Consider the following 15,735-nt stretch of genomic DNA (forward strand, 5'->3'; position numbering starts at 1 on the left):
AGATTTTCATCGCCTGGGTAAAAGATTGTCGTAAGCGCCATTTTGACGTTCTTTAGTTCTAGATGCAGTTATATATTTTGAAATAAAGTCTTTCAATTGGTGTTATCAGTTTTTAGATATCTCCTTTAGTATCCGAGATATTGACTAAATTTTTTTTTGATAATTTAGTAAAAATTTAGTTAGTGATGCAGTCATATTAAACCAGACCTGGGCGGCGCCTGCCAGGAGGGGGTATATTCGCGTATATATACACACTCTGCTTTAGAAGGCAGCGAAAGCTTCATTTTACCTCACGACTTGTTCGCACGCAAAATTAAATAATTTAAGAGTTTTATGAACTAGTAACATTTTCAGAGAGTTTGGAGAAAATCTATCTTCGCGTTTTTGGAAAATTGTATTCCAAACTTCAATCGCGATTTCCCACAACCTACCGAAATTAACATACGACAATCTTTTACCCAGGCGACGATTTGTCTAAGTATATCTACCTCGCATCGTTCTGGCTGATACAAACAACCGTTATGTGAACAACGTTAAAATATCCTCATGCACAAGTGCGCTCGGGTATGAAAACTTATATTCTTTTACATGTTATGTATCGAATTATTATTTACATGAGAACTACTAATGGTACCCAGGTACCCTATCCATTAGAACTAATAATAAAAACTTAATTTACTCAAAAAACCATAATTATGAAATTATATTTAAATTTAGTTTTTCTCCATTTTGTGGAAATTTAAAAGTTTTAGGATGTCACCAAATTTTAACTTAGTATCAGTGGTTTATGAAAAAATTGCAGTGGAATATGCAAAAGGTACCCGGGTACCCATCTATGAACAGGACGGTTAACCTGATTTTTGTTAATAAAGGAGCAGAAATTATGTGTCCGCATAAAACCTGTCAGAGTCATGCGACTATTCGAGCTAATTGAGAATTGCCCATATAAAATGATAGCTGAATAGAGCGCTGAAAGTCTAATAAATTTGTTGAAATAATTTATCTTTTAGCTAATTTGTCCATTTAAGTCATTTAGTTTGGTAATTTTTCTTGATCCTTACTTTGCGCCCGATTTTAATTCCTCCAATGTTTTAACGTGAGGATTCCGACCAGTATTTGCCTTGAACATCGCACAATATTCATCCGGAGTCATTGTCATATCGTGCATTCGCAATAAATGATTCCTAAATCTGAAATATTTCAGTAATAATAAATTAAGTTATATAATTACGCAGCTAACGAACTATAAACTTACACATTACGTTGTGCGCAAGCATAACCACACACAGAACACCTATATGGCATGCCGGTGTGTTTGAAAGAATGCATTTTCAATTGTTTAACGTCATTAAACTCTTTTCCACACTCTTTGCATTTTCGTTTGATGCCAGCGTGTTGCTGCAAGTGATAGCTGAGCCGAACTTTGATTTTAAAACGTCGATCACATATATGACACGAGTATGGTTCTTCACCAGTGTGACTACGCATGTGTACTTTAAGTTCACTTGAGCGTATGAACTTTTTTGTACATATAGTGCACGGAAATTTGCGCTCTAAATGCAATCGCTTATGGTGCTGAAGCCGCACATAACTCTTGAACGAATCGCCGCATACATCGCAGGCAAACTTACGCTCTGAAGCGTGAACATTGTCAATATGATATTTAAGATAATCTGGATCGACTTCTTTCTGACATATTGGACATTCTTTCCGTTCGGGGTTTGCGCACAGATGGATCTTCTTTTCATGTAACTTAACCGAAGTTTCACAATAAAATTCACGGGCTGAAAAGGATAAACAAATCCAAAGCTAAGAATTAGTCAGTGATTTTTCTTAAAGTAGTAGTTCATACGTAAATATGTACATGCATTTATTTATTTATTTATTTATTTATAGTAAGCTTAACTCGCGTAAATATAATTTATCGAATTATTTGATTTTACCAGGTATTAAGACGGCTTAAATTCTCTTTTTACTTACGGCAAAATGAACAAAGGTATTTCTTTTTCCTGTTCAGCGCATAAATATGTCGTTTTTCATGATATTTTATTCTGTTGCCAGGTATTTCCTTATTGCAAAATTTACATCTAATTAATTCACTGTTTTCGGTATCCTCCTTTTCTGTATCGGTATTACTGCTTGCATTTATATCGTCTTCGACTGTTGTTGCTATGTAGGGGTGCCTCCGCCTTTTGTGATAAAACACGGCACTATGGCTTTTGAAGCACATATTACAGATTGGGCAGTTATACAGTTTATCTTTTTCATCGCCTTTGGGGCGCTTTTTAATACTTTGATTATGTTTGCGTTTCATATGATCTTGAAAAGATCTTTTTTTATTGAACTGTCTTGAACACGGGGAACATTGAAAGAGTTTATTTTCGTCCTCCTCAGGCTTTTTAATGATCTCATTATGTTTACGTTTCATATGATCTCGAAAAGATCTTTTCTGCTTGAACTGTTTAGAACATATGGAACATTGAAATGGCTTATTTTCTTCCTTCTCCTCAGAAATTAAAGCTCTTAAGCTACTTATAGAATGATTGTGTATTCGTTTTACATGTGCCCTGAAAGTGCTATGTTTTTTAAATCTCATCGAGCATATTGGGCAATCAAATGCGTGCTCTTGAATGTGATCGGCTAACTCCAGAACAGATGAGAAGTATCGCTCGCAATGCTCACAACGAAACGAGGTATTCTCACCAGAACCACGATCACATATTTCATTTCCCGGAAAATATTTGGAATAGGCCTTGCTATGCTTAGATCGCAAATGTTTATTAAAGACCTCTCTTGGGTGATACTCTTTGCACCAGGGGCATTGCATTGGTGATTCAGTTGCATGAACAAGAGATTCGTGCAGTTGTAGCTCTTTGGGAAAGTCAAAGAACTTTGGACATTTAATGCAGATAATATGCGCTACAAAGAGAAATTACTGTATCCACTTAACCAGATTCAGATATGATTGGAAACTTAAATGTGACAAATGTTATGATTGATTAAAAAGAAAAACTTACGCTTATGTATGTCAAAAATGTGATTTTTTAGCTCCTTTTTTGTAGTGTATATGCAATCACATAATTTACAAGGATGCGTCACTTTGTCTCTCAATACTTCACTATCACCCCTTTCGTCACCTTGTGATTCTTGACATAATTCCTCAGGATTCTCAAATTTAATGTCTATCGTAGGTATATCTAGTTCAGGTATGCTCATTGACGATTCAATAGCAACAGGGCTTGGTTGTACCGTAGCTAAGGGATCATTTGTCCATTCCACAGCATCCTAATGAAAGCATTTTGACTTTATTAAATTATAATTTTTAAACAAATACAAAAAGTGTATTTCATACTTGCGGTTGCTCAGTGTTGGCATAAATCATTTCAGGCTCAGTTTTTGGAAAAACTAAAATGTTCCTCAGTTCTTCATCAGAGCGACGAGCGATTTCCTTGAAATTATAGGCTGAACGCACAATTTGTGTGCAATTTAAGCATAATAGTTGTGGAAGATTGTCAGTGGATGTTGCATGGAGCTGTGTGCAATCGTTAAAGTAATCGCACAATGTTTTCCCATCTGCCGATATGGCACAACACATTTCCACAGCCCCGACGCAGTCCATTTGCATACAGGCACGACACTGCATATTTGAACAACTTATTTCCACTTCAATACAAGGTTAACAAACTATTTGACTCATGTCGGAACATAAGATCCTTTGTGTTGGCTTTCCAACACATACATCGGTTTTTGGGTGATTTAGCAATGATTGGCGGGGATGTTTAGAAACGTATATATTTACATTTATCACTTCTTTGACTTTATTATTAATAGTATTTAATTTATTTGTTGTTAGATCGCGTGCAGTTTCACTAGCAAAGTTTCACTCAAAAAGAGCGGTTATTATTTTCAAAGATATACGAACTTTGCAACCTTCACGTGTATTTTGCGTGCATTAATTGTATTTTGATTTATTTTTTAACGCGTTTAATAATTTCACTAAATATAGTAAACAATAGTTACAAAACTATCGATGGCACTATCGATAGTTTATTTTCTTTGAGACTATCGACGGCGATATAAACTATCGATAGTTTTGCAGCTCCAGCAGAAATATTCCACAACACTATTTCATACTGTGAACTCAGAGCATCAGCTATTGGCAAGTTTTACAAGTTTATTTATGTACACTTTCCTCCATATAAAAACGTTTCGGACAGACTTTGTATGGAAGAACATACGTCACACTAATAGCAAAAAATGCCAAAAGCCCCCGCGATTTTTAGCTAGAAAATAAAGTGATCACTTTGTAAAATTTCGATTTCAGTTTTATAATTTTTTTTTTAATAAATTAAATTTTTTTACCAACTTCTCATCAACCTAGGAAAATAATCCAAAAAGTATTATTTGCGCTAAGCATTCAATATTACTGCCATAAAAAATTACTGGGGTTGTTCACGATGTTGGGGAAGTGGTCCTGGGGCCGAATCACGGCTCTCGTGATCGAGTAATATTTTTCAAAATTTTCTGTTTTGGCATCACCGCATTCGGGATCGAGTAAAATTTATCGAAATTTGGCATCACCCCATTCGATATCGAGCAGACGTTCGAGTAGAATTATTCAAAACACCATTCGACAGTAAATTTTGCATCGAGAAGTGGGAAATTAAAATAAAACAACAAAATGTGAGTATATTTCTAGTAAAAACTATTGCAAACTTTAATATCTTTTTATATTTAAGGACAAACATAAACAAAATCAACAAAAAACAAAAAAGTATTATGGCGGAATATATGCAGGAGCACCCGGATTTGGCCAGAAATATTCTGCCAAATTGCGCTCAAGGAAGAACCGTTGCTCAAAGATTGTGGGAGCAACTTTCCTTAAAATTAAATTCTGTTGGTCCGCCTACAAAAGAACTTAAAATGTGGCGTAAAGTAGGTTGTTTTGAATTTATATAATCAGAAGTTAGTGTATTATTTGGCTTAAAATTGTAGGTATTTGCAGACCATAAGCAGCACTTTAAAAAGAAGCTGTCTTTTAATAAAGCTTCTAAGCAAAAGACCGGAAGTGGGCCTTACCAAGAAAAGCTTTTGACGGCGTCCGAGGAGCTGCTGCTGCAAAAGCGATAACGTAGCAGCTAATTGCAAGACGGAGGGTACTGATGTGGACATATGCCCCTCAAACTCAAGCTCCGAAAGCACGTACTCGAACGCAGGTTTTGACAGTCGGAAACGTTTTTTGAATCTGCAAATAAAGAACTTTAACGTATGAAACAAATACCTACTAGAAAGGTTAGAATCGTTAAAACTTACGCTGCTGCTGGTAAACTTAAGGGATTGCTTTTGCCACGTAATCCTCTCCGTATCTGCACTTGTCTGACTTCATTATCAGAATAAGATGAGCTCGAATAAAAAAATACTGAAATATTCATTTTATAATAACTGATATGAATATTTTATTTCTTGTTTACGTTTGAGAAATGGTTAAAGATGATACATTTACTAATTGGCAACCGATTAATAATCGAAGAAATTTCGCTAGCTTGCGAATCGAGGGCCATGATTTGCCTATTCGATTCGAATCGAAATTTTTCTCTACTCGACCAGTCACTCGTTCACGAGAGCCGTGATTCGGCCCCTGGATTTGCAGTTGTAATTGCATTTTTGCCACGGCAACCGTGTGCATGTTATTGTTGTGAATTTACAAATGCAACGAATATACAAATCCATGAGCATATGCACAAGATCCTGAACAGCCCTAATGTACCTTTGATTGACTTCTGCACATTAATCGTGTAATCATACATAAGTTGCGTTCCAGATAACTTCGTGTAAAAACCTGTAAAACTGTCAAATAACAAAATTACTCTCTTGAAAGAGAGGAGCAAGAAAGAAAAAATAAGTCATCTGGAACGCGAAAAACCACTTTTCCTGTAACAACATCCATTTTTTTTTTAATGTTAAGCGCCATGGAGACGATCCAATATCTTTATCAACCGTCTCGCGTTCTGCTTGACAAAAAACAAGCGCACTTGCCTTCTGATCGTCGTGGTGAGCAAGTGCGCGGACAATAAAAATAAATTGTTTGTTGAATTAATGCGTTTATTTGAACGTTTGCGGGCAAGACACGAGGCAATCTCACACATATGCAATGCTTGATGTATTTATTTCATTGTCTCCGTGGCGCTTAATGTTCTTTGCTATCTGTTTTTGCTTACAAATGCAACCCTGCCTATCGTTTGACACTTTTCATGAACTTGCGGGAAGAAAAACTTCGGACTAAAACCTGCAACTTCTGACTGAGGGAGAGAGCAAGTTACTCTCACAAAAGTGGTTTGACTTGCAGGTTTTTGGCACCTGGAACGCTTTTCTGCAAAAAAAAAAAACTGCAAATCGTAAATATCGTGAATATGGAGAGCATCTGGAACGCAACTATAGTTGCTTCATCGTCACAATCACGATGCAACGATTACATGACAACTACACTTTCGCACACTCGGTCGTGATATTTCAATTCATTTGGCGTCTAAAAATTCACTTGAATCAGGTATTTTCTGTTCTTCTGGTTGATATTTTTGCGAAATATTCAGAAAAACCTACAATTTTTAAAATATGGACTGTGCTGCAACAACTCTAACCATAAATTTTCAGTAATATCTCTTCTTTTCATTTCCTGAATTGAGTTTTGTGCACGCTCGTAGAGACTTTTTAAAATTTCGTCATATTTTGTAGTTAAGTTCGCAAATTTATTGAATTTTATTGCAATTATCCACTTTTTAATAGTTTCCACAGATTTTATGCAAAAAATTATAATTTTTATGCAATTTTCACTTTTTCACTAATTTTCCCCATAAAATGTAAACAAACAATGCATGCACAACGATTAGCAAACGACAGTTCTAATACCATGTTTGGACCGACATCGAAAACATGTTTTCGCGGCTATAACTGGTTTTGGACCTAAAACTTGTCTTTTCGTATTTTAGACATATTTATCGAACTGGAAGTCATATTTTATCATCTTTAATTCGCTAGCTGGGATTTATTGTCAATTGGCTGGCCTAGGAATGGAGTTTTGAAAAATAATCGATTCTCAAATCTTTATTTATTCNTTATAGCATACAAACGTGATCACGGTGGCACAGAGAAGAAACATAACTTTTCCTTGAGATGTGAGAATAACAAGCACAACAAATTTGACGGCTAGTAATCTGAGATTTGCCTGTGTAAACGGGGTGATTAAAAAACGAGCTTTGATTGAGATAATATTGATATGTGAACATAGTTTAAGGTCGAAAACCAGTTTTACCAACGAAAACATGTTTTCGATGTCGGTCAGAACATGGTATAAAGATGTATGAAAAATAAGAGAATCTAGTGCTCAGAATCGATTCTCGATCGATTCCGAAAATTTAGAATCGGTTCTATAAAATCGACTATTTCGAAAAAAATCTTCCATTCTGGAGTGGAATCGGAATTGATTTTTCCAACCCTAGGCTAGCCAAATTAAAATATGAACTAGGGTTGTAAATCAATGAAACTATCAATGTTTGAAGAATCGATGTTTCGACAAATTACAAATGTTTTTTACCGATTGTTTTTTTTTAAATATTGCACACTATTTTGAATTGGATTTATAGTTTTTGTTTAATAATGAACTACATTTTTATAAAAAATTACAAGTAAATACGCTAAACATTAATTTTTAAAGCTTGTCAATATGTGGTGTGTTTAGTATTAGGTAATTGTATTGACATTTTTGTTTAGAACGGCATACGAGTTGTTTTTTAGCGGCCTTCCGGCTTTTCATCTGATGGCGTTTGGCAAAATGAGTGATGACGCTAAGTAATTTTTCAATTTCACTAGTTTTAAAGCAATTAGACTATTCCTTAATCTATAAGTACATTTAATTGGAATTTAAGAATTTGTTAAACGAAATGGTGAAAAATTAGTAAAAACATCTTCGACGTTTTTCAAAACATCGCAGCAACGATCATCGATGTTGCTCGATACATCGATGATTTTTTAAATCCCTAATCCATCTTTCTTAATTGGAATTTAAGAATTTGTTAAAGGAACTTAATTGGGCATGATTTCATGAAACTACGTACTTAAAACATCGACAAACATCGATGATGCTCGATACATCGATGTTTTTTTAAATCCCTAATATGAACAAAAGAAAAAGGTTGCTAATGATAAGAAAATGAAAGACAAAGATATTGATTTCGTTTTTCGTAGCAAAACTGTAAAGAAAGTATAAAAGAAATGTCAACGAAAACACTACCAGCCGGTGCGAACATCTTTCAGTATTTTCGTTGTGAGTCCGAACATGGTATTAGGCATCCAACCCCGGACCATTTTGTGGATCCCGGTTTCGGGTGTTTATTCGTTATATGGAATCAAATGCGACAAAAAAAAATCTAAAAAATCAACGGTAATTTTTAGCCGCTTAAACTTGCACATTGCACTGGGGTACAGCACAAATGTTCAATGTGTGCCACTATCCAATACCTATATAGAATTGCCCGCTGATTCCGAAAATGGGTAAATTTTTTATTCTATGGATACGTTTTCGAGATATTTTCATTTTAACGTTATTCAGCTTAAAACGAAAAATAGTTCCACTTAACTATCGTAATACGAAATACGGCAAATGAAATCTAACAAAATTCTCCATAAGTTCCGATAGGACTGATAGTTTATGAGAAATTAATTAACCATTCCAAATTTTTTGTTTTTTAATGATAAAAATAAAAAAATCAAACTTTAACAAATGAAAAATTTTAAAAATAACAGTTTCTGTGTAAATTTCTTGTTATTTGTGTTAAAGCCTGGTTTCTTACGAACAAGTCAAGGTACTAGTGAAGAATATCGATGACTAAATAAAAAAAGGAATGAGTGGTGAAAAAAATGCGTAAAAAATTTTGGTATAAAAAATGGGCAGGAAAGAGTACACATGGCGTATGGGTAACATTATTTGCTCCTAATTTTTAACCGACTTCCAAAAAAGGAGGAGGTTATCAGTTCGTCGGAATATTTTTTTTTTAAGTATGTTACCGCATAACTTTGGACCACGTCAACCGATTTCGATAATTCTTTTTGCAACGGAGAGGTAGTGCCTCAAAGGTGGTCCCATACTGGGTTAAATCCGATTATTGGATCAAGAAATATATATATTTTTTTTAAGTCGGTTTTTTTTTGCTAAAAATTACTTGTTCATACAAAAAATAAATGCTCGTTTTCATTTGACCACTCATTACTTCTTCATTTGTCCTTCAATTTTCTTAATTTTTTTATACCAGAACAGGCTTTAACACAAAATGCAAAAATTTTCACAAAATCTGTTTTTTTTTACCGACTTCCAAAAAAGGAGTTATCAGTTCGTCGGAATATATATATATATATGTATATTTTTTTATGTATGTTACCGCATAACTTTGGACCACGTCAACGATTTCGATAATTCTTTTTGCATCGGAAAGATAGTGTCTCAGGCGTAGTCCCATACTAATCTGGTTAAGAACCGATCATTGGATCATGAAATATATATATATATATATATATACATATTTTTATGAGAATTGAAGTCGGGTTTTTCCTAAAAATTACTTGTTTTTAACTTTTCACCTATTAAAATTTCAGTTTCTTTCATTTTTTATCAAAAAAAAAATATATATATGGTATGATTAATTAATACGGTTCATGGAGAATTTCTTTAGCTTTGATTTGCCGTATTTCGTATTACGATACGATTCAAGATATATGTGATGAAGTGGAACTATTTTTTTTTTGTTTTAAGCTAAATAACGGTAAATTGAAAATATCTCGAAAACTTATTCATAGAATAAAAAGTTAACTCTATTTTCGGAATCAGCGGGCGATACCACATGCAGAATGGATAGGGGCATCCGTAGAATAAAAAAGAACACTAATTTCCAGTGTTATCAGACTAAAATTGAATGGGCAATAAAACTGTCTACTCAAAAAAATAGTTCTGAGAAAACTTAGAAATTTTGATGAAAATTTGTTGCGTTTTCTTTAATTTTCTACAAAGTTATAAGCTTGGGTTCATGAACTGTATTTTAATTGAAAAATTTTTAAAGTAAACAGATATACAGTGACGAGCAAAAGTATTGGCACAGTGATTTTTTCGCAATAGATGCAAAGTTTTTTATTCTTATTTATTTGCGATAATTTTTAATAAAAATATGGTTCATACTCCACCAAAAAACATAACAATCAAATCTCCAAAGTTTGTGAACAACTCGGGAAACTTCAATAAATTTGCATACTAATTTGCAACTTTTTATTCAGATTTTTTAGAAAAATTCTAAGAGTGCAGTTTTATAGCCCAGTCGTAGTAGTTTTAGTATAAGGACGTGCAAGTTTGAAGTTCCTAGAAAATCGCGTTGATTTTTTGCAATTTTTTTAGTGGAAGGTGGAACATCTCCATACAAAAAGTAATTGTCGGACATACTTTGTGTGGAAGAACCTGCGTGAAAAAAATTGCCAAAAATCAACGCGATTATTATTATTATGAACCATATTTTTATAAAAATCACAAATAAATAAGAATAAAAAACGTTGCATATATCGCGAAAAATTCACCGTCAATACTTTTGTTCGTCACTCAAGATGAATTTTAGCCAAAACATTTAATTTTCACGAACGACGTACAAAGTTTTAAAATAAGAATTATACGCTTTCGTTTTCAATAAAAATGAGGTTTATTTATTCTTCACAGAAATATTAAAAAATATTTAAACTTGTGACTGGTGGGACATCTCCTTGTGACTGCTGTAAAGTAATTATGCATGAAATAAAAGTTTCCATAGACAAAAATTACAACTTTGGGTTTTTTTTAATATTTCCCACAGGTTAATGAAATGTAGTCATTTAAAAATAGATTACTACAGAAATAGAGATAATAAGGGCATATTTAAATTTATGTCGTTTCCCTCTTTTCGATGGAATGACCCATATATAAATTTCGGCTTTTACCTATATTTTGCCGTGTTAAGGTGGGATTTCTATAAAAAAAACGTAAATCCAAAAATAAAATGTATTTCTGAATTGAAAGTTGCATCAAATCTTAAATTACGAATCAAATCATGAATAAAATTTATTTGCGATTTGATTCGTCAACCAAATAAGAAACTAGTTTTATTTGTTATTCGTTTCGCAAAAAAAATAAAATAAAATAATACAATTAGGTAAAACAAGCTAAATTTATTCAAGTCATTAACATACCAACAATTTCGCCATTATGCTACTTAGGCCCGAAATTTTAAACGTTAGTTTGATAATTCCTCTTGCTCCATATTCTGCGCCTCCGACTGCAATTCCTCCAGAGTTTTAACGTGGGGATTCCGACCAGTATTTGCCTTAAACATCGCACAATATTCATCCGGGGTCATTGTCATATCGTGCATTCGCAATAAATGCTTCCTAAATCTGAAATATTTGAGTTACAATAAATTAAATAATATAATTGCGTAACATAGGAATTTTCAACTTCTTACACATCACGTTGTGCGCAAGCATAATCACACACTGAGCACCTATAGGGCATGCCGGTGTGTTTATAAGAATGTATTTTCAATTGTTTAACGTGATTAAACTCTTTTCCGCACTCTTTGCATTTTCGTTTGATGCCAGCGTGTCGCTGCAAGTGATAGTTGAGTCGTACTTTGATTTTAAAACGTCGATCACATATATGACATGAGTACGGTTCTTCCCCAGTGTGAATACGCATATGTACCTTGAGATCAAAGGAGCGTATGAATTTTTTAGTACATACCGTACACGGAAAGTTTCGCTCTAAATGCAATCGCTTATGACTGTGAAGCAGAACGTAACTTTTGAACGAATCGCCGCAAACATCACAGACAAACTTACGTTCTGAAGTGTGAACATTGTCAATATGATGTTTAAGATAATGTGGATCGACTTTTTTCTGACATATTGGACACTCCTTCGGTTCGGGCTTTTCGCGCAGATGAATCTTCTTTTCATGTAACTTAACCGAAGTTTCAGAATTATATTCTCGCGCTGAAAAGGATAAACAAATCCAAAGCTAAGAATTAGTCAGTGATTTTTCTTAAAGTAGTAGTTCACACAAGTACCCTGCAGGGAAAAGCTGAAGTAGTATGCACATATTCCAGTTCATCAACTATTATTTAAGGATAAAAGTCATATCAGTTCGTTATGAACTATTATTATAACAGTTCCTCGTAGAAAAAGATAAACTATTTGGTAGAAATTCTAGTTCAAAAACTGGTATTAAATGAGGAAGTTATACCAGTTCGTCATGGACTATAATTATACCAGTTCTCCGCAATAAAATGCCAAACCAGCCAGTAAAATACTAGTTAATTAACTACTATGTGCTAAAGCGACGACCTACGAACAACTGTGACAGTGACATCTGTATTTGAATTATATACCAAAACTAAAATGCAGTTTGTGAATGTTTTTTTCTAGACTTCAGCAGAAAGAAGTCTGATGAGGAGATGTGGTGATCTCCGAAATAGCTGCTATAACTTCTACCGCTTAGACTTTGTTGCTCTTTCAATTTTTCCTAATAAACAATCGTGGTACAAAGCTCAATAAAAATATTAAATTTAAAAATGCATTTAATTGGTTTCTTCACAAATATCGGCTGTAGCGTCGAGTGAAGACCACTGTTTCTGATATTTCAAGTTCGAGCCCGCTTGGAGGTGAATAAAGTAAAGTAAGTCAATTATTTCAATTTAAATATATGCAAATTAAAAATTGTAAATTTAACCTAAATAAAACGTAAATACTCAAAATACCATAAAAATTAATAATTTTTCTTTTTAAAACTATACAATTAATAAAAAGAAAATAAACGAAAAAACTAAATAAATTATATTAAAAAAATTCTCTACCGCCGGATTCGAACTCGGAGCTCTCAAATGGCGCCTCTCAAGTTGCGACTGTTGGAGCGCCGCGCGCAAAATTGCATAATTATTCCTTTGACAGGAGCGGCATCTCGTGTGACCCCGCCAAGTTTAAAATACCAGTCGCTTACATTGAAAAATTATAGACTGTGAACTAGTTGGGCTGAAACGCAAACTGGCAGCATTCTAGTTCAGAATTAGTAACTTTTCCTACAGGGTACATACAAATTTAATAACCCTTTTGGTTAGCTGATTCAAGTTAAGTGACATTTTTATTCAGAATTTTTAGAAAAATTTATGTATGTGGAATAATGTACAAAGACACTCGAAAAGCGCGTTGATTTCTTATAATTTATAAAAGAAATTGTAGAGCACACTTTATATGGAAGGAAATGCTCAACACCACCAGCTAACAAATTATTAAAATTCAACGCGATTTTCAAACGTGTGGAAACTTACATCTTATCCTAAAAAACTCTATATCTAAAATTTGAAAAAATTTTGAATTTTTTGGTGGAATTGGTAAAATTTGTTGAATTTTTATAATTTTTGTATACATTTTTAAATGAGGATTTACATAACGATGGCTAAGTGGAAGATCGACCTATTTCGGCAGCCAGTTCGGAAATGCTCTATTTCAGAAATGTTTTCAACAACGCCCTATTTTGTGAAAACGAAATCACAGTGTAAAAAAATCACATTTTCCGAAATATTTGAGAAGCTCTAGGAAAAAGTGAAAACGTGATAAAACCTTCCACTCAGGCTTAAATTAAAGCCAGAACTCTCGACTACTGTCCTTGACCCTGCATCTTGACCCAAGTCACTTATATGTAGTCATTTTAACTTTTTTTCATTAAATGACCAAAAGTGACCATCAGGTTAAGGTACTGGGGTGGTATTTCAGGAGCGTAGTCAAGAGATCTAGCTTTCATTTAAGCCTAAGTTGATGAATTTATCACGTTTTCTTTCTTTGCCTATTGCAAAGAAAGCGATTTGGTAAGCTTCCCACACAAAACAATGAGCAGTTAGCATATTATTGCGCTATTCTTACAATACAACATAAGGTGGACGAATGTGGTTACTTTCTTTTTTAATTCTTGAAGTAAGTTGTTTTTGCTATTATCTTCCGCGATCAGAGCTTTTTCAACAATCAAATAAAAAAATATTCGAGACAGCTCTTACAATTAATTTTTAGATATTTTTACTTGTATGAAAATTTAAATTTAATGATTTAGATTACTTAAGATACCGTCAGAAACGCTCTCTATCTCCCAAAAACAAAAAAAACAGAATTAAGTGCTTCAGCCACTATTTTAAAATCAAATATTCGAAGCACAATTTTATAGACGTTGAGAAAAGCAGCACAAACTTTAGTGAGAATAGCAAATTCAAACTACTCTAGTGAAGAAGATGCAAAAAAGGGTCCCTTATACTTTTCATCCACTACGCAATGGACCTTCTTCTTGACAAATTACCATGTTTTGAAACAGCCGCACAACTTTAATTTTTGGAATATTGGACAGCTTTCTCGCCATTTCTCCCTCTGTGCGTTCTTCAACCAAATTCTGCGATAGGGTGTTTTCAATAAATTTCTAAAATAGGGCGTTCTTCAATCAAATTCTGAAGAAGTGCCTTCTTGAAAGGTTTTTCTTGAGATAAGGTGTTTTCGAACTGGCTGCCGAGATTGGTCGATATTCCACTCAGCCATTAATATATATGGCGCTTATTATATATGTAATGTGCCAGACTGTTATGAAAAAAATAATAAACATTAAATAAACAAAAGAAAAATATCCACATCAAAACTGGTCAAAATATCAGTTGACTTAATCAGCTGACCACAAGTGTTTGTATATACGGGACGGTGCTTTATTTATAAGTTTAAATTTCAAGATATGTTAAATTGCTTAAAATAAGTTATCAAATAATTTGATTTAACCATACAGGTAGCTTAAATTCTGTCTCTACTTACGGCAAAATGAACACAGGTATTTTCTTTTCCTGTTCAGAGCATAAATATGTCGTTTTTCGTGATATTTTATTCGATTACCAGGTATTTCCTTATTGCAAAATTTACATCTAATTAATTCACTGCTTTCGGTATTCTCGTTTTCCACTTTTTCAGTATCGATATTACTGCTTGCATTTATATCGCCTTCAGTTGTTGTTGCGCTGTCGGGGTGCTTCCGCCTCTTGTGATAATAGACGGCACTATGGCTTTTGAAGCACATACTACAGATTGGACAGTTATACAGTTTATCCTCTTCGTCATCTTCGGGAAGCCTTTTCATACTTTGATTATGTTTACGTTTCATATGATCTTGAAAAGATCTTTTCTTATTGAACTGTCTTGAACACAAGGAACATTGAAAGGGCTTATTTTCTTCCTTCTCCTCAGAAATTAAAGCTCTTAAGCTACTTATAGAATGATTGTGTATTCGTTTTACATGTGCCCTGAAAGTGCCATGTTTTTTAAAGCTCATCGAGCATATTGGGCAATCAAATGTATGCTCCTGAATGTGATCGGCTAACTCGAGGACAGATGAGAAATACTGTTCACAATGCTCACAACGAAACGAGGTATTTTCACCCGATTCGCGGTTACGTATTCGCTTTCTCGGAAAATATTTAGAATAGGAATTGCTGTGCTTAGATCGCAAGTGTTTATAAAATACCTCCCTTGGGTGATACTCTTTGCACCAGGGGCACTGCACTGGTGATTCAGTTCCATGAACAAGAGATTCGTGCAGTTGTAGCTCATTAGGGAAGTCAAAGACTTTTGGACATTTAATGCAGACGATATGCGCTA

General features: G+C 33.9%; 2 protein-coding genes across 3 annotated transcripts; both read right to left on the bottom strand.

Moving 5' to 3' along the window:
* Window positions 1-400: 400 nt before the first annotated feature.
* Window positions 401-15,490, bottom strand: LOC108374703 (uncharacterized). The gene is made up of 9 exons (XM_017630703.1): window positions 14,899-15,490; window positions 11,526-12,054; window positions 11,302-11,457; window positions 5,080-5,245; window positions 3,353-3,673; window positions 3,018-3,285; window positions 1,981-2,919; window positions 1,256-1,784; window positions 401-1,190 (listed from the first exon to the last, which is right to left on the bottom strand). Exons 1-9 carry the CDS (start codon window positions 15,407-15,409, stop codon window positions 1,058-1,060), a joined length of 3,552 nt encoding a protein of 1,183 aa, XP_017486192.1. The 5' UTR covers window positions 15,410-15,490; the 3' UTR covers window positions 401-1,057.
* Window positions 4,743-5,586, bottom strand: LOC108374705 (uncharacterized). Of its 2 annotated transcripts, XM_017630705.1 has the most exons (3): window positions 5,314-5,586; window positions 5,080-5,245; window positions 4,743-4,917 (listed from the first exon to the last, which is right to left on the bottom strand). In XM_017630705.1, exons 1-3 carry the CDS (start codon window positions 5,430-5,432, stop codon window positions 4,888-4,890), a joined length of 315 nt encoding a protein of 104 aa, XP_017486194.1. In that variant the 5' UTR covers window positions 5,433-5,586; the 3' UTR covers window positions 4,743-4,887. The 2 variants fall into 2 exon arrangements, with proteins under 2 accessions (XP_017486194.1, XP_017486193.1); XM_017630704.1 differs by having other exon boundaries at window positions 4,743-5,245; window positions 5,314-5,585.
* Window positions 15,491-15,735: the final 245 nt, after the last annotated feature.

Source organism: Rhagoletis zephyria, unplaced genomic scaffold (assembly GCF_001687245.7).
Source record: "Rhagoletis zephyria isolate East Lansing unplaced genomic scaffold, Rhagoletis_zephyria_1.1 Rzeph_scaffold_08025, whole genome shotgun sequence".
Classification (NCBI taxonomy): domain Eukaryota; kingdom Metazoa; phylum Arthropoda; class Insecta; order Diptera; family Tephritidae; genus Rhagoletis; species Rhagoletis zephyria.